General features: G+C 39.4%; 1 protein-coding gene and 2 non-coding genes across 3 annotated transcripts; all 3 read right to left on the bottom strand.

The window, feature by feature from the left end:
* Window positions 1-31: 31 nt before the first annotated feature.
* Window positions 32-27,290, bottom strand: LOC132497843 (zinc finger protein 665-like). Its single transcript, XM_060111387.1, is given in 9 exon segments — window positions 32-319; window positions 1,745-1,883; window positions 4,676-4,904; window positions 13,570-14,292; window positions 14,295-14,752; window positions 14,754-15,260; window positions 22,223-22,454; window positions 26,715-26,962; window positions 27,193-27,290. Coding segments are annotated over 9 exon segments (2,922 nt in total).
* On the bottom strand, window positions 1,611-1,682 carry TRNAM-CAU (transfer RNA methionine (anticodon CAU)). Its single transcript has one exon. It is a non-coding gene; the product is annotated as a tRNA-Met (tRNA).
* On the bottom strand, window positions 3,444-3,516 carry TRNAK-UUU (transfer RNA lysine (anticodon UUU)). Its single transcript has one exon. It is a non-coding gene; the product is annotated as a tRNA-Lys (tRNA).
* Window positions 27,291-27,330: the final 40 nt, after the last annotated feature.

A 27,330-nucleotide genomic window follows, 5' to 3' on the forward strand; every position in this document is an offset into this window, starting at 1 on the left:
GCCCCCGTAGCCTGCTCTGCTAGTTTGAGGCCTAAGCTGGCCGCTCTGGCCTCTCTCCTCTCCTTTCCGGGTTGCAGCGCGCGGCACGAGGACAGGGATTGGAGAGGAAGCGCGCGGCCGGAGTCCCAGAGTTAGAGTCGAGCAGGCGCCGTGTCTCCAGACTCCTGCTCTCGGCCTCGTCACCGATCCTTCCGCCCGCCCGCCCCCGGCGTCGGAGTAGGGAGGGCAGTCCGAGCCCCTCAGGGTGAGTCGGTGGAGGTTGGGGGCGGGGGGCGGGGCGCTGGCGGGAGCGCGGGACCGGAGACCCGGGCGCGTGGACCTGGGCAGCCCAGACGGCGTTCGTGGCGCCAGCAGCGGGGAATAACGGAGGCCGGATTTGCTGCTTGGGGATTCCCGCCCTTCTTCCTTTCCTTTGCCTTTTCCTTTTCCTTCCTTCCTTTTCCATTCGCCTCCCCGAGGCTGAACGTGTGTCGCCCTCGATTGTTCGCACTTTGAGTATGCAGGTACGATGGCACTCTGGCGGGGTCGCGAGGCTCCGGAGGGGGCCAAAGGGATTTCTTGTCTACCGACCGAGAGCCTGAGCGCCTCCGCAGGCACCTGGCTTTGTCCCTCGCTCAGCAACCTCCCCCGCCCCTTCGCCCCGGCCACCCTCTCCAATCGCTATCCTCACCTAGCCGGGTGGGGTCGGAGCTCCAGGAGGGGAGCAAAGAAGTGGGAGATTGAATTTGCGGCTGAATATTCTGGCTTAGCCAGAGTGAACTAGGGCACTAACATTCCCAGAAATTGAAAAACGAATAACGTTTTAAGATTTCTAATACCATTCCTCCCAATAACAATAAAAATGGCACGGATTCAATACGATTCTTTCAGGAAAGGTCATTTTAAGGTTGTTAAGCTAAGGAACTCGGAGAACGAGCTCCATTCAAAACCCACACTGTCCAAAAATGGGTCCAGACGTCTCCCACTTCATCAATGTCTTTCTCCTTGAATTTGTATTTCCACAGAATTTATGCCAATATAATGTATGCTTACGCTTAAAGTCTTTATTCGATCGTCCTACTATACTAGTCTGCACCAAATATAGGTATGAACACTGAAATCTGAAATTTTGATATGTGACGGAACCACAAATCTGTTATAATTAATTCTTTTGGTTTCATTTATATTTGCATTTACTAATAGAATGCAAACAATGAAAACATCGTAAGTAGATAACAAATTTGAAAGGCCCTTTACTGGAAGTTGTAACAGAAGTAAATATGGAATTTATCACGTCTTTCTCCAAGAGGTCGCATACAATATATTGATATAAGACCGCCTCCGCTGAAGGAATATTTCCATTTCTCCTCTACTGGACACCTGGGATGGAAGGAGTTTGACAATTCGGGGCAGTGTGTCACTTCAGATAGGTAGAAGGGTTTTGGAATTGCCTAGTGAGAGAATGGTGGGATTTCAAAGAAAGGTGGGGAGCAAGAAGGCAAAGTAGAGGATTCTCAAACTCGTGAATGTTAACCTGGTTGAACATGGAAGAGGTAGAAATGGATTCGGTGTTTGCGCGTGCTTGTAGCCGAGTTGGAGTAAAGTTTTAGCCAAGGACGGAAAAAGCTCCCTAGCAGAGGATGGTTTCGATCCATCGACCTCTGGGTTATGGGCCCAGCACGCTTCCGCTGCGCCACTCTGCTTAACCCGTGTCGAAAAAGCCCCTGTGAAAAGCCACTGCTGTTCCCTTCAATGATTATGTTACCGTTTCTGCGCTGAACATTTTTTTCGATTTCCTTTCTTTCTGATGGTTTTCGTCGCCCCTCTCTCTCGAGGCACGTAGGTCAGCTCTTCCGCAACCAGATGACCTCGGGTCATCACCTTCGGGTCTGCAATTTTCCAACCTGCCCAAGAGTGCCCAAGCTCGTCATTGAACCCCCTCCCCAGCACCCCTGCCCACTCCCTGGAGCCGCTAGCCTCTTGGAGCGGAGGAAGAGCCCGCGGAGCAAAACTCTGGGTGGACCCTTCTCGGGGAGAAGATCGGAAGTCGTGGAGCCAACTCTGCTGCCACCGGAAAGGAAACGTGTTAACCATCTCCTCTGTTACCTGTCGAAAAATCTTATAGATGACACTTTGAATAGAAGAGAGGCCTTTTGTTTGCTCGCAAGGGCGCAAGATTTTCAGTACGGTGCGCCTGAAATAGAGTTAACCCAGTTTGTTTCTCAAATTATTACACGGGGGTCACAATTTCGACTGTATCTCGTTTGGGGCCGTTTGGACTCAACAAACAAATAAATCCTTTAATAAGATAGGACCTTCCTTTTCCCGAGGCTTATATTAGAGAGCAGAACCTTTGGGAAGTTCCCGAACACAGCTCTCATTTGCAGCTGCCTGTGCGATGACGCTAGAAGGGGCCCGTCTGGAAGGTTGTAAATCTTTTCTCTTTAGTGCTGGAAGCTTTTGGATAGTGAGCGAAGAGTGTTCCTTCAGTCACATGGCTAGGCCGAGGCTTGTATGCTAGTGTGTTTTTGTTTGTTTTGTTCGTTTGTTTTTTCTCCTTGTACTCCATGTGCCCGTCCACAATAAAACTTAAGGAGCGATGGTGGAGTAGCGAGCTTAGCAGCTCGCACCAGCAGAGGACCCTCCTCGGGTCCGCAGCCACGCGCACTGAGACCAGCTATGCAGCTAGCCCAGCCAAGGAAAGCGAAATTCCATTATTCCTTTGGGGCTCTTACCCCGACCTCCCACCCCCAGATATTTCTCATCTCAAGGAGATGCTGCCATCTTCAAATTGTACCCTCTCAAGAAAGTCTTTTTTCAAAACTTTTCTGACTGCAACTCAGTGTCGAAATACATTTTAAGTCACAACTCAATACAATATGCAAACAAATGTACGTATATATATTGCACCACCAACACACAGCAGGACAAAATTGCAGAAACGTATGGTAAAGTATGCCAATATTTCTGGGTAGGGTGAGCATTTCACCTAAAGATCATACTGCAGTATTTGTGAAATAACTCCCTACCATTTGGGTTTATCATTAGAATGTGACATTACCACGGTTTAGTGGAGGGCTTTCCCATCTGCCAAGTAGCTCAGTTGTGAGAGTGAATAACTGAAAATCTAAAGGTCCTGACTCAGAGAATACTTTACCCAACAAATATAGTTTCCAGTTCCTTTTCTAAAGCACCCTAGTCTAGAGGGATAGCTTTCTTACATTTCATGGGCTGTAAGGGTTTTGTACTGTGTTCCTCGGGAAGTCTCTAGTATTAGAAACTGCTAAAATCATCTTTTGTTTGGAACAGAATTTCAAACCTCAACTACTAGTTAAGGCTGAAGGTAACTGACTTCTTGTCTTTTTCGCACTGTAGGTTGGTAAAAGTCCAAGTTTAACCCAAATTTTCTGTTTGGAGAGAAGGTTAGGTACGTACTATCGGCTTAAGGAAACACAGATCTAGAGCACCTGGACAGGGACTTGAACCCTGGACCCTCAGATTAAAAGTCTGATGCTCTACCAACTGAGCTACCCAGGCCCCACGTGCACCTTCTTTATTAGGTTTCCTTTGTACAGTTCAATTGCTTTGGGGGCATTCTTAACCCCCAACAGAATTTTGATAAATTCGATATTCCCCCTCACATTTTTCTTCAGTGGACATGTAACATTTTTCTTCATAAGGTTCAATTTTTCTGAAGGATAGAGTAACATATCAAAGGAATCTTAAAACTATAGTAATTTAATACTTGCCAACATCTCTTGAGAAGGAGAGAGAAGAGAAAGCCCTTGTTAAACTTCTGTGAAAGATTTTCCTTTGATGTTTTATTTCCTTGAATTCGTTATTTCCATCCCGTGTCTCCCATAGAATTTTATTCCAATACAACATCTTTTTATATTTAGTATCTTCTTGATTTTCCTACCATGCTTCTCTGTACCAAATCCAGGTATAAACATTGAAATCTGATGTTTTTCTTTTGAACCCAAATCTGTATTAAAAATACTTCTTGTGGATTGTGCTATATCTGCATCTACCTGCACATAATTAATCAAAGCATAATAAACAGATAATAATTTAAAGACCCTTTAATGGAGGACATAATGGAAATAAATGTGGAATTTGTCCTCCTCCCTCCTCCATGAAATCGTGTACAAGACCACGTCTACTGAAGGATTCAGTTCTTCCCATTGTTCCCGTGATGGGAATCCGAGAGGAGAGTATATTTACACCCCGGGGCACTGTGCCACAACCAAATGAGTCTTAATTTATCAGAAATGTCTTGATTTATCAAGCAGAAGGGCGAGATTTTTCCATGAAAGGTGAGAACGTGGGACTTACGTGCCACACTTCTATGGCAGGCTAATCCTCTGAGAGGTGACTTTTGAAACGTAAATACCTTAGGAAAGGTGAACTATGATGTAAGATCTAGAGGAAGATTTAGTTCAACTGTTTGAATACAGCTTAACAATGGAGTTGCTATAAAACTTGCAGCCAAGGTTGGTTCCGACGCATCGATCTCTGGGTTTCCTGTCCAACACACTTCAGCTGGTCCACTCTGCTTATAAACGGATGTTCCCTCGTCGATATTCAACTCCGTTATCACAACTGGGTTTTCAAACACAAGAATGGCTTCTTTTCTCTTCGTTTTTCCCCCGTCTTTTTCTTCCTCCCCACTAGCTCAGCTCACTCCTCCCTTTACTCGGCCTCTTTTCGGTCCCCCTGAGAACCACAGGGTTCCAGGAGCGCCTCCAAGTCTGCCCGTTTCCAATCCGCCAAATATTCAGTCTCTGAACTCGCTTCTTCAGACGCTTGTCTGGGCTCACAGGAGGAGCTGCAGGGGGAACCGAGGAGGAGCCGGCGGGGCAGAGCCTTGAGGAAACCCTCGCTTGAGAAGAAACTGTCCAAAATCTCAAGAGGTTTTTCTTTGCCTGCAAGGGAGCCAGATTTTCAGAATTCCATTTCCGATTGGATAACGTTTGGATCCGTTTTGACAGGGACAGGAGTTCCTGTGTCTGAAAACAGGATTTTTGTTTTCGGAGTTGGTCTCGGAATAGGGCTTTTGGAAGCCTCTGCACACCAAGGCTCCTGTTGTTCGCGGCTGCCTCTGCGTGCTACCTTCCAGAAATTGCACTGCTAGATGCCGAATAAGAACTTCACTCCACACAGAAGTAACTAGAAGCCACAAAAATATTGCCCACCAAATCCAAATGTTAAAACTCTCCAATTCAACTTCCCTCCAAACGTCTATAGTCCCTCCTCTGGCAGGAGGGTAAATGTGACAGAGAAGTTGGAGTGGAAAGGGGCAGGGGAATTCCTGACTGTTTCGCGTCCTCTTTTGCTTTTGGACGTCGAGGATGCATATCCCCTGGAAATCCTTCTCCCTTTCCCATTTGCCAGTTCCTACTTGTCCTTTGGATCTCAGTTCAGACCTTACCCACTACCTCTTACCCGAAGCTTTTGCTGACTCCTCAAGACTGGTTTAGAAACTCCTAGAATACACCCAGGATCCCTGAAGTTATTTCAATCCTATTAATAGTCCTTATTACATGTTGTATTATAACTATCTCTTGTATGAATCTTACATTTGCATGCTCAGGGCTCAGTCCTTAAATACCACGTATATGCAAATGTCTTTCCACCTTGGACTGCTCCTTCAAACTCCAAATTAACATATGCAGCTGCCTTCTCGACAAGTATTTTATACTTAACATTGCCAAAGACTGAATTCCTAATCTTCCCCCGGAAACTTTCCCCTCCCCAATCTTCCCCCATCTCAGTAAACAACTACTCCATCTGTGCAGTTATCTGTGAATCTTTGCTTTTGCTCAGATCTTACATCTCATCAGCTCCACCTTCAAAATATATCCATAATTCAACCAGGTTTTACTATTTCCTTTGCTATCATATTAGAAGGTCTATCAATCTCTCACCTAATTTAAACTTTTTAAAAATTTTATATTAGAGTACAGTTGATTTACAATGTGTTAGTTTCAGGTATACAGCAAAGTGGTTCAGTCATACATATACATATATCTACTCTTCTTTCAGATTCTTCTCCCACATAGGTTATTACGGAGTACTGAGTAGAGATCCCTGTGCTATACAGTAGGTCCTTGTTGATTATTTATTTTATATAAAGTAGCATGTATATGTTAATCCCTACCTCCTCCCCTCTTCTTTTTTTTCCTTTGACACAATTTTACATTAATTTTTGTTTCCTTTCTACAAAACCATTTTAAAGGCATTTTACTGATTGAGCACCTCAGGTTTTATGTGAAGTTGCTCCTGTTGTGAATAAAGAGGGAGTTCTTTACTCTGGAAATTTGCTTCTGTCTTTTCCTCCAGGCCAGTTCTACCTGGCAACAAGATACAATTTGAGGTGAAGTCCAAACAGTCCTCATTTCACTTAAGAAAGAAAAGAATCTTAGCCTGCCCTGTGGCCAATAGTGGTTGTGACCACAGCTGGCCATTGGGAACATTTCCAGTATGTAGGTCCTCAGGCGTTTCTCGGGTTCATCACCTCAATTTTTGAAATAGACCCATCACTGGTCCCTTGGTTTCTATTAACCTTGCCCCTTTCCTGTTTGTCTATTCTACAAACAGAAGTAGTGCAAAATTCCCCAAGGGTTTGAAGCTCTCCAAGAGTTTCCCTCCTGTTCAGTAAAGAAACCAAAGTGCTTCTAGTGGCCTGCAAGAGCCCTCCCCTCCTCCCCTCTACCGGCCTCTCTAGTTCCTTGCTCTTCCTCAGACAAGTCAGACATACTCCTGCCTCAGTCCTTTGCACAGGCTGCTTCCTCTGCCTGGAAACACCCTTTCCCAAATACGTGCCTAACCCATTTCCTCATATCCTTCAGGTCTGCTCAGATATCACTTTCTCAGTGCAGGCTTACCTGTTCAACATATTTAAAATTACAAGACAATGAAAATAAAAAAGAAGCCATCCCTATTATCTTTTTGCTATATTTTTTCATTCATACTAATCACCATCTACTGCACTATACATTTTACTTATTCATTGGTCTGCATTTCCCATTACAATGCAAACTCCATGAGGATAGAGTTTTGCCCATTTTGTTCACAGCTTTAGTCCCAGTATATCGAGGAGTACACGTTAAATAGCAGCTACTCATTAACAATTTGTTGAATACATGTTGAATGAATGGTCTACCAGGGTACAATAAATGAGTTTTTCCACAGGTGGATGTACAAGCAAATTTCAAGTGTTTAACCCTGAAAAGGGACAGGAATGGTCTGTTCATAGGTAAAGGTTCTGAATTCCATTCATATAGCTCCCTGTTGTGGGTGTGTGTACAAACCTGAGTTGCTAACCGTGGGTCTTCTGTTTAATTATGTGACCCACCATTGCTAGTCAGTGCTTGTGCAAGGGCTTAAAGCTTGACCCTGCAGTTAGGACTAAGCACCTAAGACTTCTAATCCCTTCTGGAGAGCTGCAGATGTTCATCTTTGTAATCACTAGTTGTTCCACTTTCCAGACCTTCAACTGTCCAGGAATAAACCCTGATTCCTGAGCTACTGGAGCTAAGGCTAGATGAAGATAACACATGAGGCTCCGAGGGAGTGGGAATCTGTTCTAAAGAGGATACATTTTCCTATAAGGCTTCTGAATAGTGCTTCTAAGAAATTTTATTTATTCGGTTGTTTTGTACTTTGAAAAGCTAATACACTCATAGAGTTCAAAAATGTATAAATAGTTTTACAGTTGAAAGTTTCCTTCCCATCCCTGTTATTCACCTACCTGGTTCCTTCTCTTTTCTCCACCTTCCACAGGTTTCTATTATTATTAATTTGTTACTTAACCTTCTGGAGTTTCTTTGTCCACTTGCATGTAAATATATAGATTCATATGTTCTGGGTGTTGCTTTTGATACCTCACAATATATTTTGGAAATCTTTACACATTGATAACATAGAAAGCTTCCTTATTTGTCTTTGCTTAGTTTTACATTTTGTTGCAAAATAAAACATACAGAGAAGTAAATAAAACGTTATTTCTGCAACTTAACAATTAATTATAAATTGAACACCCATTTAACCATTACTCAGGAGCAAAAAAAACAAACAAAAAAACAGAACATTGCTGCACTCCAGAAGCCCTCAGTATGTTCCTTCCACTCACCCTGCCTTCCACACTCTTCTTATCCCCCCAGAAAACCACAATCCTGACTTTTATGGTAATCATTTTTTACATTCTTAATACATTTTACCATCCAAACATACATCCCTAAACAATGTATCATAATTTTGTGGTTTTTAAATTTATATAAGTATAATCATACTAAGTGTTTCCTTCGTCTTTTCACAAAATTATGCTTGTAAGATTCATCCATATTTTTGTGTGTAGCTCTGTTCATTGTCAGTTGTTGTATAGTATTCAACATTATGTATCCAATTTACTGTAAAGGTTCATTCAGGTTGTTTCCAATTCTTGGCTATACAAACAATACTACTATGAACATTCTTATACAAATCACCTTGTGCACATATTTCTCTTGGTATATGTCTAGGATAATAGGGTATGTGTATCTTCAACTTACTAGATAGAGTCCAACTGTTTTCTAAAGTAGTTGTATCAGTTTAGACAATAGTGGTGATGAAAGTTCTTATTACGTCACATCCTTGCCAAATAGTACTCCTTGTCATATTAATTTTAGTAATTCTGGTGGAAGATCAGTAGTATTTTATTATAGGATAACTTGCATTTTACTAATTTCCAATAAAGTTGGCTGCTGTGGTTTTAAAATTATATATATTTCCATAAATTCTTTGACACTCCTCTTATCAAAAGGTGGAGTCTGATTGCCTTCTCCTTGGCTATGGGCTGGGCTTAGTGACTCGCTTCTAAGAAACAGAATGAAGCCGAAGTGACGCTGTGTTTGACATCTCAAGCTAAATAAAAGACAAACACCTTCTGCCTGGCTCACTCTCTCAAGAAGTCATAGACTTCATAGAGTCATGGACTCATAAAAGTTCTTTATACCATATTTTCATGCTAGTCCTGTTTGTAATTTATATTGGAAATATCTTCTCCCATTCTGTGTTTAATTATTTTATAGTTTTTTTTTTTTTGGATGAACAGAGTTCTTCATTTCACTTAAATTTATCAAATTTCCCCTTATATTTAGTGCTGTTGTGTCTTATTCCTCTAGAAACCTCTCCTATCCCAAAGTCCTCCGGTATTTTGAAATATTCTCTTCTAAATGCGTTATACTTTTGCCTTTTACATTTCAGCAAATTAATTAATGCAGCTGAATTAATTTTTATGTATGGTGTATATTTTCCATATAGAGATCTAATTATGCCAGCACAATTTATTGAAAAGTCCTTCCTTTCCTTACTCTTCTACAGGGTCCTATTTGTTACATACCAGATGTGCTCTTTCTTTTCTGTTCCATTGGTCCATTTGTCTATCCTTGCACCAATACCACTGTGTCTGAGTTTATAAGGCTTTAAAGGAAGTTTTCGGGTATGGTTGAGAAAGTGTCCCCTTCCTCCTCTTTCTCTTCTTCTTCCTTTTTCTTGACTTTTTTAGCTGTTCTTGGCTCTTTGCATTCCCAAATATTTAGAAAGATCTTATTAAGTTCAACAAAATGTTGAGATTTTAATTGGAATTACATTAATCTATTAATCAATTTTAGAAGAGTAAATATCTTTACAATATTGTATCATTTTACAATCCATAAACATAATATGTAACTTCAGTTATCTAGGTCTTATTTAATGCCACTCAATAGAGTTTTATTTTTCCTATGAAGAATTTTACATTGTTTCTTAAATTTATTCCTGTGTATTTGATATTAATGCCATTTTAAGTTTAATGTTAGAATTCATAGAAAAGCAATTTATTTTGTATCCAGCAATCTTGCTAAATCTCTTACTGATTTTAATTATTTATGAGGCTTTAAAATTTTCTGCATACTGAAGTAATAACTCTAAATAATAAGAATTTTATCTCTTCATTACGATTCTCTCTTTTGTTTGTCTTGCTTTGCAGCACTGGCTAGGACCTACAGTACAGCATTGAGTGGTAGTGGCCTTACTACTCTGAGATAGCTGAGATAGCTTTCAGAATTTCACCATAAGTGTGATGTTGCCCTTAGCTTTTTATACATGTTATTTTTCAAACAAAATAAGTTCTTCTCTATTTTTAGTTTGATTAGAAGTATTATTATTACTGGTGAATGTATGTTGAATTTTATCAAAACCTTTTCTGCATCCATTGAGATGATCATATGTGTTTCTCCTTTGATTTTTTAAAATAATGTTAATATTCCTTTTTTTTAATAGCTGTGCAGCTTGTGGGATCCTAGTTCCCCTACTAGGGATTGAACCTGAGCCACCTGCAATGGCAGTGTGGAGTCCTAACCACTGGACCGCCAGGGAATTCCCTTCTTTGATCTTTCAGTGGGATGAATTAATGTGGATTGATTCTATAATCTTCAGCCAACTTTCATTCTTTGGATAAATCCAACTTGGTAGTGCTGTATTATCTTTCACACTTACGTGGATAGACAGTGGGTCAATAGTTTGTTCAAGAGTTTTGCATCTATGATCATGAATGAGACTGGCTTGGAATTTTCTTTTCTAAATATTGTCCTTTTCAGACTTTTGTATGAAGGCTATGCTAGACACAGAATGAGTTGGGAAAAGCAGACTCTCTTACCCTCTGGAAGCATGGAACAGTTCTTTCTTTACTGTTTGACAGAATCCGCTGGTAAATCTATCAATGTCTAGAGCCTTTTTTGTGGGAAGATTTTAAATTATTGATTCAAGTATACCCCAATAAACCTGACTTAAAAAAATGTTCTTCGGCAAGTTACATTTCCAGTCAATTTTGGTTTCAGGGCCATTAGGTACTATTATTATTGTTCAATAGAAAGGATATCTCCTACTACTTCTGAGCCTACCACTTTTTTTTTGCCTCTCACTGTTGTGGCCTCTCCCGTTGCAGAGCACAGGCTCCTGACGCGCAGGCTCAGCGGCCATGGCTCACGGGCCCAGCCGCCTCGCGGCATGTGGGATCCTCCCGGACCGGGGCACGAACCCGTGTCCCCTGCATCGGCAGGCGGACTCTCAACCACTGCACCACCAGGGAAGCCCTGAGCCTACCACTTTTTGACTGACTAAATAATTTATAATTTATGCCATCATTGAGGTCACAGCATAACAAAATAGTTCACACAAGTTATTATATAATATGTACAGTATAATAGCTTACTGTAATAACTATTATGGTATATTGTAGTATATTATATACTATATATTACAGTATGTTATATTATATAACTAATAACATATAATATTATATATGTTATATAATTACAATAGTAAACTTCCCACGAAGTGTCTGGCACATTTATATATCATCTCATTTAATCCCTAAGGTAACTCTTGACAGGTAACCTTTCATTATTTTACAGATGAAGGAACTAACTCTGAGAGGTTATATTCTCTGACCAAAAGTTACACAACTGATAGGTTGAGAAATTGGTGCCCTTAACCATTTTCCATACCAATTCCCTCAAATGAGCTATTTCTCAAGAGAATGTGCAGACTGCTCATTTTTTTTGGTTTTGCCTATTTCTTACTAAATTCATTCCTAAATATTTTTTGTTTCTATAGCTATTGTGAATAAAATCTCTTTTCCATTACATTTTCAAATTATTGTTAGTATAGTGTATATGTATTTGTAATACTATTAACTTTATTTTGTAACTGCTTACAAAATTGTGTGAACGTGTCATGCATTTTTCTGGTGAGAAAGTCTGCGACTTTCATAGGTTCTTAAAAGGATACATAAATTCAGAAAAGCTTAAACACTGCCGCCTTAAGTCCAGGTTTTCCCAAAGCTTTTGTAGCAAGTCCATTACAGTTTATGCTTGGGGTGAACAGTCTTCTTGGACACCAAAACAAACGCCAAACTTTGAAAGTCTGGACTACTCTCCAAAACAATGTACTGGATAAGTTCCATAAATGGATTTTTTCTGTCCCTAGGTAGTGAATTTAAAATCACAGGATTCTGAGGTAAATCTTCATATTTTCAGGCCATTGTCTCTATAACCACAGGAAGAAGTCAGACAACAGACCAACGGACTTTTCTAGATGTTCTGAAACTCAAAATTTATTCTCATTCAGATGACCCTTACATATTTAGGTGTGTAAATAACAAATGAACTTCCCAATTTCATCTTTTCTTGGTAATCTGCCCAAGACATGTTTCTACTTCCTTTTCATCTGGGAGATGATGGCAACACTACTCAATTTAGTAGAGAAAGTTGAGAAAGGTACATTGCAAGATTAAGTTTGAATAAATTCTAGGAAAGCTAGCTTTATTTTATTATTTTTTAAATAAATGTATTTATTTATTTTTGGCTGTGTTGGGTCTTTGTTGCTGTGAGTGGGCTTTCTCTAGTTGTGGTGAGTGGGGGCTACTCTTCATTGCGGTGCGTGGGCTTCTCTTTGCAGTGGCTTCTCTTGTTTCAGAGCACAGGCTCTAGGCACATGGGCTTCAGTAGTCGTGGCTCTCAGGGTCTAGAGCACAGGGTCAGTAGTTGTGGCACACGGGCTTAGTTGCTCTGCGGCATGTGGGAACTTCCCAGACCAGGGATGGAACCTGTGTTCCCTGCATTGGCAGGCATATTCTTAACCACTGCACCACCAGGAAAGTCCTGAAAGCTAGCTTTATATACCAACAGTTCGATTCATTCTTTGCTGAGGTTTTATCCAACATCATATCCTTAAGAAAAGATCCCAATGTTCCTACTGAAATAAGTCAAGGAATTTATACTATTTGATCTGAATATTCTTCAATATTCATAATATGTTGCATTTTGGAGAAAAAATACAAGGGTAATATATAGCATATATGGCATATGGTCTGTATCTTCACTGAACCACACTTGATGTAGAGTAAATAAGTCACAATTTAAGAACCACATCTACAGAAGCCTGCATTAGTAATAAAAACAATAAATGTGGACCTTAAATATAAATTAATCAGGCCTTCCAAATTTTCAGGTGAGTAAATCAAAGTTTAAAGAGGTAAAGCAACTTACCTCAAAATAACGAATAGACCTCGTTAGTAATAGAGCTGAGATTAGAATCCAGGACTTCCAAAACCCAGACATGTGCTCTTTCCACTGAACTATGTGGTCACTCTAGGAAGTTGACAGCTTTTTCGGTTTGTTTGTTTTGTTTTTGGCTGCGTTGGGTCTTTGTTGCTGTGCTTGGGCTTCTCTAGTTGCGGCGAGTGGGGGCTACTATTTGTTGTGGTGCATGGGCTTCTCATTGCAGTGGCTTCTCTTGCTGCAGAGCACAGGCTCTAGATGTGCAGGCTTCAGTAGTTGTGGCATATGGGCTCAGTAATTGTGGCTCGCAGGCTCTAGAGCACAGGCTCAGTAGTTGTGGCGCACAGGCTTAGCTGCTCCGTGGCATATGGAATCTTCCTGGACCAGGGATCAAACATGTGTCCCCTGCATTGGCGGGCAGATTCTTAACCATTGCACCACCAGGGAAGTCCTGAAGTTGACAGTTTTCAGGATTTTCTTTCTGTTTCCCTGGTGAAGGTCTCCATACTAGCCAAGTTCCCAAGGCATTCAGAGGATTTCTCTCCAGTGTGAAGCTTTTCATGTTGAACAAAAGAAGAGTTTTGTCTAAAGGTTTTCCTATATTCAGTATGTATATTTGCCTTCTCTCCACTATGAATATTCTGGTGTTTTGTAAGATAAGTGTTCTGGCTAAAGGCTTTCCCACATTCATTACATTTGTAGAGTTTTTCTTTAGTATGAGTTTTCTGATGTTTTTTAAGGTCTGTCTTCTGGCTGAAGGCTTTGCCACATTTATTGCATTCATAAGGTTTCACTGCAGTATGAATGATCTGATGTTGAATAAGGCCTGAACAGTAACTAATGGCTTTTCCACATTCATTGCATTTATAAGATTTTTCAATGGTATCAGTTTTCTGGTGATTTGTGAGGTTTGTACTCTGACTGAAGGCTTTTCCACATACATTACATTTATAAGGTTTCTCTCCAGTGTGAGTTCTCTGATATTGAATAAGTGCTGACCAATCACTGAAGGCTTTTCCACAGTCATTGCATTTAAAGAGCTTCTCTCCAGTATGAATTCTCTTGTGCTGAATAAGGGCTGAACAGAAACTGAAAGCTTTCCCACAATCGTTACACTCATAGCACTTCTCTCCAGTGTGGGTTCTCTGATGCTGAATATGCCCTGAGCAGTCACTAAAAGCTTTCCCACATTCATTACATTTGTAAGGTTTTTCTCCAGTATGAACCCTCAGTGTTGTGTAAGGAATGAACTCTGGGTAAAAGTTTTCCCACATTCATTACATTTATATGGTTTCTCTCCTCTATGACTTCTCTGATGTTGAGTAAGGTACATACTTCTGCTGAAGGCTTTCCCACATTCCTTACATTCATATGGCTTCTCTCCAGTATGAGTTGTTTGATGTCAAATAAAAGCTGAGTAGTTACCTAAGGTTTTCCCACATTCATTATACTCATAAGGCTTCTCTCCAGTGTGAGTCCTTTGATGCTGAATAAGGGCTGAACAACCATTAAAGGCATTCTCACATTCATTGCATTTGTATGGTTTCTCTCCAGTATGCATTCTCTGATGTTGAATGAGGTCTGAACAGTAACTGAAAGCTTTCCCACAGTCATTACATTCAAAAAGTTTCTCTCCAATATGGACAATATGATGTCGAGTAAGAGCTGAGTGATCACTGAAGGCTTTCCCATTCGTTACATTCATAAGGCTTTTCTCCTATATGAATTCTTTGATGTTGAGTAAGATGTGCACTCTGACTAAAGGTTTTACCACATTCGTTGCATTCATAAGGTTTCTCTCCAGTATGAATTCTTTGTTGTAGAGTAAGATGTGTGCTGTGGCTAAAAGCCTGTCCACGTTCAAGACATTTATATGGTTTCTCACTAGTATGAATTCTTTGATGCTGAGTAAGCTATGTACTACGACTGAATGTCTTGCCACATTCAGTACACTCGTAAGGTCTTTCCCCACTATGAATTCTCTGATGTTGAATAAGGACTGAGCAATAACTGAAGGCCTTCCTACATTCATTGCATTTGTAGGGCTTTTCTCCAGTATGAGTCTTCTCATGGTTTGTTAAATGGGAACTCTGGTTAAATCTCTTTTCACATTCATTACATATATAGGGTCGTTCTCCAGTATGACTTGTTTGATGTTGAATGAGAGTAGTGTACTCTCTGAAGGTTTTCCCACTTTCACTATATTTATAAGGTTTCTTTACATCACATTTACTTTGTATAATTAAATCTGAGCTTTGTTTGAACACTTTTCCATGTGTACCACATTCATGGCAATGCTCTTCTATAGTAGGACTTCCCTGGTTGTCCAGTGGTTAAGACTCTGTGCTTCCAATGCAGGGGGTGCAGGTTCAATCCCTGGTCAGAAAACTAAGATCTCATATGTCGTGCGGTGCATCAGAAACAAAACCAAAACCAAAAAACCTATTAGAAAATTTTAAATTATATACGTGGCTTGTATTGTATTTCTATTGATCAGTGCTGGTTTAGAGAGATTAGACATTTGCTCAAGGCTACAGAGCTAGTTAGTGGCAGAGCCAGGACCCAACCCAGTCATCTGGGTGAGAGTCCACCTTCTTCACGACTGGTCCCCATGTTGTGTCAGCATATTCTCCACCACAGAACTCATCAGTCTTTTTTACTAGACTTTGAGCTTCTGCAGATCATAAACTAAAGTCTTTAACCTTTGAATTGTCAATTCCTAACACAGTATCTGTCATACAGAATATGCATGAGGAACGTTTGGTGGTTTTAAATGAGAATGCCACAATGATAGCAGCTTTTAAAAATTAGTCTGCCCACTTTTTTTTAAAAACTAAGCCCTAGAAACTACTTAGAGCAAAAGTTGAGATAAAGCCACCATCCTAATACTTGGAAGAATAATGTTTGATAGTGAGTATCTCCTTTTAAAATAATTACAGGCATAAATGCTAAGAGGGATATTCAACCTGTAAACTGAAACAAATTTCAGTTTACAGTTCAGTTCCTTCAGTTTCCTTCAGAAACCATGAAGGAACCCATGGAGTAGCTGGAAAGTTAGGTGAGTCAGAGCTTTACACTGACATGCACAGCATGAAAAGATGGTTTCATAAAGGACAGTGAACTCAATCAATTTTATCGGAGAAAATAAAAGAGGGCTAGGAAAAGATAATCAGATTCTTTCTGAAAGAAAAGGAGAAATGCCCTTCATAAGCATATTTGCAATACAGTGGTGAAAGATAAACAGAAATTATAGTCAAGAAGTGATTGTGTGATCATTAAAAGAGCAACATTAACAACCATTTTTAATATTAATTGACTTGCTTCAAAAATTACTTGCATTTTAAAGGAAATTTTATATCAAGATTATGAATATTATACATAATTCAACTAAATATATAACTATTAGCATAAACAATGTTCTTTTGTGTATTATCCTGTGGAACTCTGTAAATATCTGCCATGAGGATTGGTATAAAAGAAAGGATGTACAGTAGATGGAAGTACATAAATAAAGAGGCTAAGACTAAAATGAGGATGAGATTTAGATAACTGAACTTGAAAATCTGCAACTTTATTAGGGCTTTCTTGGTTGCCTAATATACATGATTAACTTCATAATTCTTACTGGACTTTATAGTAGAAAATGTATTTTCCATTTTTAGAGGTACAAAGTCAACTTTAATGAATTATCCAGACATTCCTCATCTTTATTTTTTGCTTGTTTGATTTTGTCCAGTAGTATGAAAGGCATATGATCATTGCATGCTTGTTAATATATCTTACAATTTTAATAATCTTATATATTTTATATATATATATTTTTTTTTTCTTTTTTTTCCCCTGCACAGGGCAGCTTGTGGGATCTCAGTTCCCTGACCAGGGACTGAATTTTGGGAATGGCAATGAAAGCCCAGAATCCTAACCACTAGGACACCAGGGAACCCCCCTCCCCCCACCTAAAGTCTATTTTGAAATTAACTTGCAGCTTAACTTCCTTTTTATTTATATCTGTCCAATCTTTTATTTGAAACTTATTTATTACTTTCATACAAAAATCAAAACACAACTAAATAAGAAGCCCATATTTTAGGGACAATAACAAGTCCTACAACTCAGGCTTATCACAAGGATTAGATAAATTAATATGTAACAAATAGGTAAATACATTAATATGTAAAGCACTTAGAAACTTAGAAAGTAGCTATGTGAGGCTAGTTTCAATTAATGTCATCCATTACATCAACAGACTAAAAAAGAGAAATTATATGATCACATCAATAGATGCAGAAAAAGCACTTGAAAAAAATCCAACAAAATTCATGATAAAAACTCTCAATAAACTAGGAATGGAGGAGAGCCTTCTCAACTTGCTAAGACTATTTTTTAAAAATCTTCAGCTAACATCATACTTAATAGTGAGAGGCTTGAAGCTTTTCCACTATGATGAGTTACAAGGACAAGATGTCCACTCTCACCTCTCTTTTTCAAAAATGTACTAGAAGTCTTTGTTAATGCGATAAGACAAGAAAAGGAAATAATGGTATACAGACTGGAAAAGAAGAAATAAAACTGTCTTCATTCACAGATAACATGATCATCTTTGTAAAAAATCCAAAAGAATCAACAAAAACTCTTAGAACTCATAAGAGATTATAGCAGGATTGCAAGATACAAAGTTCATACACAAAAGCCAATTGCTTTCCTATATACAAACAGTGAGCAAGTGGAGTTTGAAATTAAAAACACAATACCATTTATATTAGCACTGAAAAGAATAAAATACTTTGGTATAAATCTAACAAAAATATATAAGACCTATATGAGGAAAACTACAAAATTTTGGTGAATGAAATCAAATAAATAAATAAATGGAGAGATATACCATACTCATGGATAAGAAGACTCAGTATTGTCAGTTCTTTTCAACTTGATTTATAGATTCAGTGCAATCCTAATCAAAATCCCAACTTATATTATGAATATAAACAAACTGATTCTTAAGCTTATATGGAAAGGGACAAGACCCAGAATAACCAACACAATATTGAAAGTGAAGAACTAAGTTGGAGGATTGACAATACCCAACTTCAAGACTTACTATAGAACTACAGTAATCAAGACAGCATGGTAAAATAATTGGTAAAAGAATAGACAAATAGATCGATGGAACAGAATAAAGAGCCCAGAAATAGACCCACATAAATATAGTCAACTGATCTTTGACAAAGGGGCAAATGCAACACAATGGAGCAGAGATGAATTCTCAACAAATAGCACTGGAACAACTGGATAGCCACATGAAAAAAAAATTAACCTAGACACAGACTTTACATCCTTCACAAAAACTCAGAATGGATCATAGACACAAATGTAAAATACAAAACTATAAAACTCTTATGAGGTAACATTGGAGAAAACCTAGATAATATTGGGTATGATGATGCCTTTTTAGATACAAAATGATCCATGAAAGAAATAATTATTAAGCTGGACTTCATTAAAATTAAAAACATCTGCTCTGCAAAAGACAATATCAAGAGAATTAGAAGACAAGCCACAGACTAGAAGAAAATATTTTCAAAAGACACATCTAATAAAAGACTGTTATCCAAAATATACAAAGAACTCAGAACTCAGCAATAAGAAAAGAACTCTGTTAAAAAAATGGACACAAGATTTTAACCGACACCTCCCCAAAGATACACAAATGGCAAATAAGCATATGAAAAATGTTCCACCATGGTATGTCATCAGGGAAATGCAAATTAAAACAAATAGATAACACTACACATCTACCAGAATGGCCAAAATCTGGAACACTTACAAAAACAAATTCTGGGGAAGATGTGGAGTAATAGAAACTCCATTCACTGCTGGTGGGAATGCAAAACGTACAGCCACTTTGGAAGACAGTTTGACAGTTTCTTACAAAACTAAACATACCCTTACCGTATGATCCAGTAATTGTGCTCCTTGATATTTACTCAAATGAATTGAAAACTTATGTTCACACACAAAAAAGGGGCAGCATAAATAGACAGACAGATAGATAGATACATAGATAGATAAAGATACATATACAAGCTCAGGTAGTGAAAAATGCTATCAAAAGAGTAAGGTAAGGGGATAAGGAATAAAGAGGATCTTTATTGTAGATAGGATGGCCAAGGAAAATTTTTATGGGAGGAAACATTTGATCAGACCTGAGTAAAAAGAGGGAGTGAGCCATGAAGATATCTGAGGACAGACCCAGAGAACAGCAAGTACAAGATCTCTGCATCAGAATCCTGAGGTGGGAATAACTTCAGGATGCTATGGGAAGAATGGGAGGCCAGTGTACCTGGAGAGAGTAGTAAGCTAGGAGAGTGTAAGAAATAAGGAATGGATCATTATGTGGTGTAAAATACAGCCAGCCCCCGGGATCTGAGGTTAGTTTAATCCATGTGTGCAGAATCCATGGTTACTGAGGGCCAACTGTACTGAACAATTTTACAGAAGATACTTGAGTATACCAAGATTTTGGTATACAAGGGGGTCCTAGAACCAATCCCTTGTGGATACTGAGGGACAACTGGAATGCCATCTCCCTTATTCTTCAAGGCTATGGGAGAACTTGCTTGTTAAATTCTTACAGTATAGGACATACTGGCTTTATTATCACAGGCAGTGTTATTTAATGGAAAAAAACACTCAGCTGGGGATAAAGGACCCTGGATTCTAATATCTGAGTAAAATGCTGTAAAAGTATTAAGCAAGTCAATTTGAGTCTTGGTTTCTTCAGTAACAAAATAATAGGGTTAACAGTATCTGCTCCCCTTGTCTTATAGAATTTTGTAGGATTAAGCAAGATTAAAAAAATTTAAAGGGCCACTAAATTTGAACATTTGAAGGGAGAGGTTTGGAACACTGCTTCTCAAAATGTGGTCCCTAGACCAGCAGTCTGGAAATCACTTTGGAACTTGCCAGAAATGCAAATTCTTAAATCCCACCCCAGACCTACTGAATAAAAACTGGCAATGGTCTTAGTAATCTGTGTTTTAACGAATCCTCCCGGTGATTCTGATGCACACTCAAGTTTGAGAAGCACTGGTTTAGAAGAAGGTGAAATTGTTGAGCCAGTCTCCAAATTACCAAGCAATGAGAATTTCCTCTTGGAGGTTCAGAACGTTGCTGCTTGCAGCTGCCATGAGCTAGTAAATATACTGAATATTTCACATAATTCAGGATCTCAATGAGCAGGAACTAGCCCTTATAATGACTGGAGGAAAGGGCCCCTACTAGCATTTAATGTGTAAGAGCCAGGATGCTAGATGCCCTTCAGCATAGGATAGTCCCATACAATTTTCAAATGTCCTGCAGGACATTCACACGGGTGTAAATCTGTTGACAATTAGCAGAGCCTAGAACCTAACTCTTTTTTACACACGACTACAGAGTTTTTTGTTTGTTTTTTCAGTGCTAATATACAATGATTTTTCTGTAAAGGTAACTACAGTCTAAATCAAGGTACTTTTTCTGAATTTTACTTAACATTTGGATATTTTATCGGCCTGAGATGCAGTGTGTTCCTTTTTTATTTCTCCTCTATTTTAGAGTTGGAGCACTATATAGCTTTTAAAAGTATGTAGGTTAATTTTACTAATTTAATAAACTTTATTTCAGGATAGAAATGAAAGCATTACAAAATATTTTTTATAAAAAGGGACTGTTCAGTCTAAAAGAGTTGAGAGCCACTGACATATATTGCATCATTTAACCTCACAACACCCTGATGAAAGTACTCATCAAAGTTAAATAACTTGTGCAAAGTCACCATACAGTCAATACGTCTCAAAGCTAGATTCAAATTCAGACTTGTTTGCCTTCAAACACCAGGCTTAATGAAAACTATTTTCACACAAAAACCTGTACCTGAACACTTAGGGCAGCATCATTCATAATTACCAAAAACTGGAAAAATTCAAATGTCCATCAACAGGTGAATGGATTTTAAAAAAAACAAAACTGTGGCATATCTATTCAGTGGAATATTACTGAGCAACAAGAAGGAACTGACACACACAAGATGGATGAACCTAAAAGGCATTGTGCTGAATGACGGAAGCCAGTCTCAAAATGTTACGTAATGTATGATTCCATTCAAGACATTCTGGAAAAGATAAAACTACAGAGATGGTGAATAATCAGTGACTTCCAGGGGTTAATGGTGGAGGAAGAGTGTGAAAATAAGGGAGAGCACAAGGAAGGGTTTGGAGTGAAAGTGCTCCTGATTGTGGCGGTGGTTACAGGAACCTATATTTATGTTAGAACCATGCGCCCCTCTCAGATCGATTTTACTATATGATAATTACAAAACTAACTAAAGCAGGCCGTCTTCTCTGTGCCATGATGGATAAAAGACTGGCGTGGAAAAATGGGGTTACTCGAGGCAACACAAGGAGTGATTTTATTTTGGTCGAGGCTTCAAGCATCCCCTCTCATACAGACCCCACCACACAGGCCCGGAAGTTTTCTTCCCACCTTCTCACACAAAGCTCCTGCCCCTGTGTTCTCCTCTCACCCATCAAGGTGAGGAAAAGGAAGGTTATCTTTCCTCAAATTCAGTCTCCAGATCACTCTCACACTCGATCTCGTCGATTTCTTACCTCTTTTAATGCAAAGTCGTCGCCTCCACCTTGCAGTGCTCTGGCTGCTGTGACATCACGAAGGCTCTGTTCTCTGTATTATCGTTGGTTCTGTTTCCTTACCTGGGCCTCCACCAGACGAGTCCCTGGTCCGGGCTAGGGGGCTTTCTCTTATCCAGTTTGAGGCTCTTAGAGAATTCGCCTCTGCCCCTCCCTCTCGCGCACCTACCTCTTTCTGACATCTGGAGGCCAGGCAGGGCCTAGTATTTTATCACCAGCGCCCGCCAGCTGCTGTCACTCTCTGGATGGTCCCCTTAGCGCCAGGCTCCAACGCCCAGAAGCCGTCGCAACCCCGGGGCTCCTGAAACCCCGATCTTGCACGGCCCCCGAGCTGGCTCGAGTTTCCGCGGAGACACACCGCAAGTCCGATGGCCTAGAGGGAGCGTCCTGGTTTCCCCCGGGGCCCTTCAAGGGTTAGCGACAGCCACAGGTAAAAAGGTGAACCTCCGCCCCCACTTCTGAAAGAGCAAGGCCTACCCCCAGCGGAGCTTCAGACTCTGCGAGGCTTGACCCACTTGTCCCGAGCTAGGGGAACCCCAGACAGCTCGCAGCGGGGAGCACCGACAGTGTTCCCCCGTCCCAGAACTACGCTTGCGCGCCTCTAGCCGTCCCTTGAACCCGTTCTCCCTCCAAGGAGTACATTTCCCAGCAAGACTGCGGCAGCTCTGATTCAGGGGCAGGGGCGTGGCTAGATTCGACCCCTGTAATCCTAATTGGGCAGAACTAGGCGTGGCCACTGGAGAGCATCGCTTGCCTGGAGGTTTCCCAGTATGGTCCTGATTTATGTGACACCTCCACGATGACTGGGATTTACGTGAATAATTTGCATGAAACAAAGTTCTTCCAAATTACAGCATTCACTGTTCTCTAGTAAGCAAAGGACAAAGACAGGTTCCTATTATCTTCTTACGACTTACATTAAAGCACTAATTAAAAATTATAGTGTCATAGGAAAAGCAGTCTCCTTTATTTTATAATAACAATAGCCAGTGATTATTAAGCACATACTGTGTGCCAGGCACTCTTACACTTTATATTATCTCATCTGAAAAAGCAAAAATCAGCCCTGCCATTAACCAGACTCAGATGACACTGATAAAGCCTGCTGCAAAGTTAATAGCAAACAATCTTTCCCCCAAATCATACTGCAGCTGTAAAGTGTCATAATGGTCCTCTTTAAATACTGCTTTCTTACTAACGCGACATCCCCATCTTTGCCTTGCTACTCCCACTTAAAAAAAAAAAAAAAGACTGAGAAATGTTGCCTGCTAAAATCACAGACTGTCAAACTATTTTACATTCTATCAGGAAAAATGAACGTCTCACTCTTGCCTGGAAGATCAGAGCCCTCTTTGAAAGAAATACAATCTCTATTTCCAAACCAGGTACAGAGCTTCAGATACAGCATTTTCAGACACAACATATCACCTTTACCATAACTTTGAGATTTCTAAAGAGAGAGGGCCCGGAGTCCATTTTTAAATCCAAACCTGCCTTGCAATGAGCCTGTTAAAATGCTACAATAACCCTGGTTCATCCTTCGTGAGATGCTCCATGGTTCTGCTGGTGACCTTGTGGTAGCAAGTGAATAAATGTAATTTTGTTGGACTATAAGTCTATCTCTGGTAGTCCTTATCAGATTTATTTTAACACATTTTACTTCAAAACATAAGCTCAGAGACTGGCACATTGTAATCAAATAATTAATGATTTACGTAATCTGTTTCCTCATTTTACAGATTACAGATGAGGAAACAGATTCAGAGAGGCTAAGTAACTCACCCAAAGTCACCCATATGGCTTGGCTACAAGAACTCATATTCTTTTTTTTTTTTTTTTTTTTCTTTTTGCGGTATGCGGGCCTCTCACTGTTGTGGCCTCTCCCGTTGCGGAGCACAGGCTCCGGATGCGCAGGCCCAGCGGCCATGGCTCACGGGCCCAGCCGCTCCGCGGCATATGGGATCCTCCCAGACCGGGGCACGAACCCGTATCCCCTGCATCGGCAGGCGGACTCTTAACCACTGCGCCACCAGGGAGGCCCGGAACTCATATTCTTAATTGCTGTGTTTTGCGCCCAACTACTTTCCAAATGCAAAGAAACAGCCCCAAGATGTTACCTGCTTAACGTTTCACAAATAGCAAATGGCAAAACTATGATTAGAGTCCTTACCTAACCCCAGTCCAGTTCTTTTCCTACTCTATGTCACTGTACTTTCTGGATAAGTATGTTTGTGTGTACAATCTAGCTCATCTGCCTGATTTTGTATAGACTTCTGTATACTATTTATCCATGCATGACAATATCTCTGAGATCCAATACCTTCATATTTAAAATGGAAAATAAATTAGGTGCCATCCCTTGGTAAGGTATGGCCTTGATGTTTTTTGTTGTTCATTCTGGCAGTGATGAATGTTAAGGGGCCTCACACTGAGAAGCATATCGGTTATTGTGAGAAATCAGTAATGCACAGAAAAGCACACTGCCTGGTGCTGAATAAGTGTTGTTTTGTCTGCATCACTTAAAATGTCTTCAGTTCCTTCCTAAATGGACAAGCCTGAGAAAACCACCATCAGTGGATTTAGGGGATTGGCTCTCTACATTTCTAGATTCGTATATCTAAGCAAGTCTCTCATATCTTTTGATTAAGAATGGACAGAATTTGAGAGCCTCACAAGGTATGGCGTTCTCCTGTAGTACATTTTGAAGATTGTTCCTTAGTGGTTCCTAAGGCAGTTGTGATGATTAAATTAGTAATGTAATGTTGCTGAGAACACAGCCTAGCAAATGACACAGGAGCATCTCAAGGAAATTGGGAACAGTTAAGAGGGAGTCAAATGTCATAATTAAGTATCTAGGACCTCAATAAAAACTGCCATGGACATTCAAATAAAGCAAACTAAGAAAAATACAAGGAATACTATCTGGGAAAATGAAAAACTAGAAAATCATTGTCAAAATAAAATAGGCATGATTAAATTTTATGATATTCAATGATGCAGCAAGAGATGGAAATATGTATATACATATATGTGTGCATATGATGTGTGTGTAGAGAGAAAAAGAGAAATGAATGCTGCTGAACTTGAATCTGGATCCTGTAGATTTTCAAATTTAAATAAAGACCCAGTTTTACAAACTTTTTAAGAATGTTACAGATCTTAAAGAAAAAATATATTACCTGAAAGAGAAACAACAGAAATTGAATGGGCTATTAAAATTAAAATTTTTCAAATATTTGTTGACGTATAATTCTTAAGTATACAGGTAAATGACTTGACAAATGTATACACTTGAGTAACCACCACCTCCATCTCTCTCTACAGAAAGTTCCCTAGTGCCCCTTTTGCAGTCAGTATCCCTGTATATAACATTTTAACAATTTCCCATTAAATATATGAAATCAGAATTTTTTAAATTAAAAATACAGTTGAATCATAGATTCTATAATGAAAATTTTATATAGTACTTTATTTGAAGTTATGTCTTAGATTTGTTAACTGATTTTGCAAATGAAAACTAGCATTATTGACTTTTACATACTCAAACCGCCCAAAATACCAGTTGTTAGAACTGTACCAAAATAACCACAATGTCATTAACCCATCAATGGATAGCTTAAATTGAAGTTAATTGAAGTTTAACTTGTATTTTCCATTTATTATCACTGAATATTGACCTAAAGATTTAGAGAAATAATTTTTGTACAATATATTGAAGCTATTTCTGTTGTCAATGTTTGGCTGTATTGTAATTGTTGCAATGCCATACAATCTAGAGTATATTTTAACTTGTATTTGAACTTACACTGATTAACAGTCAACTAAAACTAAATAGAAATAAAGTTTAAGGAGGAAGCAGACCAGTTCTGAGAAGGAACAGGAGTAAACCAAGTCTCCCAGTTCCATCATGTTTAGGTGATTTCTGGTTTTATTCTTCTATGTTGTGGGTATTTCGGGGAAATCTGATTTATTATCATCTTACCTTTCTACCTAAGGCCGAATCTCTTAAAATGACATGGTGCTTTGTAATACAAGTGCAAAGTAATAAGAAATAGGCTTGGAGATTTAGCATCTTTGTTTTTCCCAATCTTCTACTTGTTCACTGGTATGTTCAAAGGGGAGAAGATAGACTTCAAAGAGTACATGCTTACATCCTGTAGAATCTATTTTTGTGAAATAAATCTTGAAAATCACTCTCTGTCCATGTGTCTTTCCTTAGATAAAACCTCGTGGTGTTGGGGATGAGAAGGTAAAGAGAAGCATAGTGATGGAATTGCTCTGTTAAAGGGATCAGTTATTTAAAAGGTATCCTCTTGCTCCTGCAGGTCCTCTGGTATTGTCTCTGTTATGGTGGAGAAGACCCATGTGATAGATACCTGGATTCCTGGCTTCTCTGAATAGAAATTGTAGATACAGAATTTGAGATGCTCTTCCTAATTAAAAGCAGTTTCTCAATTTTATTTGGGTGATTCTATTTCCAGTTGGGGCATTCCTATTTTTAAAAGCCTAAAAAAGTTTCTGAGGATGGGAGTACAACAAATCTGACCAAAAATCTATTAATGATACAAGCATTTACTACAGAGTCACTGTACAAAACCCTAAGAAAAAGCTGCTAAGGAATATCAGAACCACCAATATCTGTCCTCAAGTATAATATCTCACAAAATTTATTTAGTGCTCTCTTGCTCAGAATATTAACTTGCTGACCTTTCATGAAATGTCAAATCTTACATAAACTTTCCTTATGTTAAAATCTTTGATATCTGGTGATGACTGATATTTACCAGAAGCCATTAGTACTCATCACATTCACGAAATTTCTAGGCAGTGTGAGTTGGCAGATGCTTAAAAGAACTGAACTATGGCTGAAGGCTTTTCACACTCACTACATTCACAGGGTCTTTCTCCAGTGAGCATTCTTTTGGTGTTTGGTGAGACTTGCATTCTGGCTAAAGACTACCACATTTACCACAATCATAGGGTTTCTCTCCAGTATGTATTGTCTGATGTGTGGTAAGGTGTGAACTCTGGCTGAAGGCTTTCCCACACTGGCTACATGTACAGAGTCCCTCTCCAGTATGAGTTTTCTGATGTTTGGCAAGATCTGCACTCTGGCTAAAGGCTTTCCCACATTCATAAAGCTTCTCTCTGGTGTGGGTTACTTGATGTATGGTAAGATGTGAACTCTGGCTGAAGGCTCTCTCACATGCATTACACCTGTACGGGTTCTCTCTGGTGTGAGTTCTTTAGTAACTTCTGAGGCTCTGCAAGCCTTCCCACAATCAACACATTTAAAGACACTTTCTCCATTATGAGTCCTCTGATAATGAGTCAGGGATGATCTTTGGCCAAAGCCTTTCCCACACTCATTACATTCATATGGTTTCTCTCCAGTGTGTATTTGTGATGCTGAATAAGAGCTGACCAATTTCAGAAGGCTTTCTTACATTATAACTTTGCACTCAGAGGGTTTCTCTCCAGTGTGTATTCTTTTATGTTTAGTTAAGTGATGAGCTCTGGATGAAGGACTTCCCACACTCATCATGTTCATAGGGTTTCTCACCAGTGTGAGTTCTCTGATGTAT

This window comes from Mesoplodon densirostris, chromosome 10 (assembly GCF_025265405.1).
Source record: "Mesoplodon densirostris isolate mMesDen1 chromosome 10, mMesDen1 primary haplotype, whole genome shotgun sequence".
In the NCBI taxonomy this organism is placed as follows: Eukaryota; Metazoa; Chordata; class Mammalia; order Artiodactyla; family Ziphiidae; genus Mesoplodon; species Mesoplodon densirostris.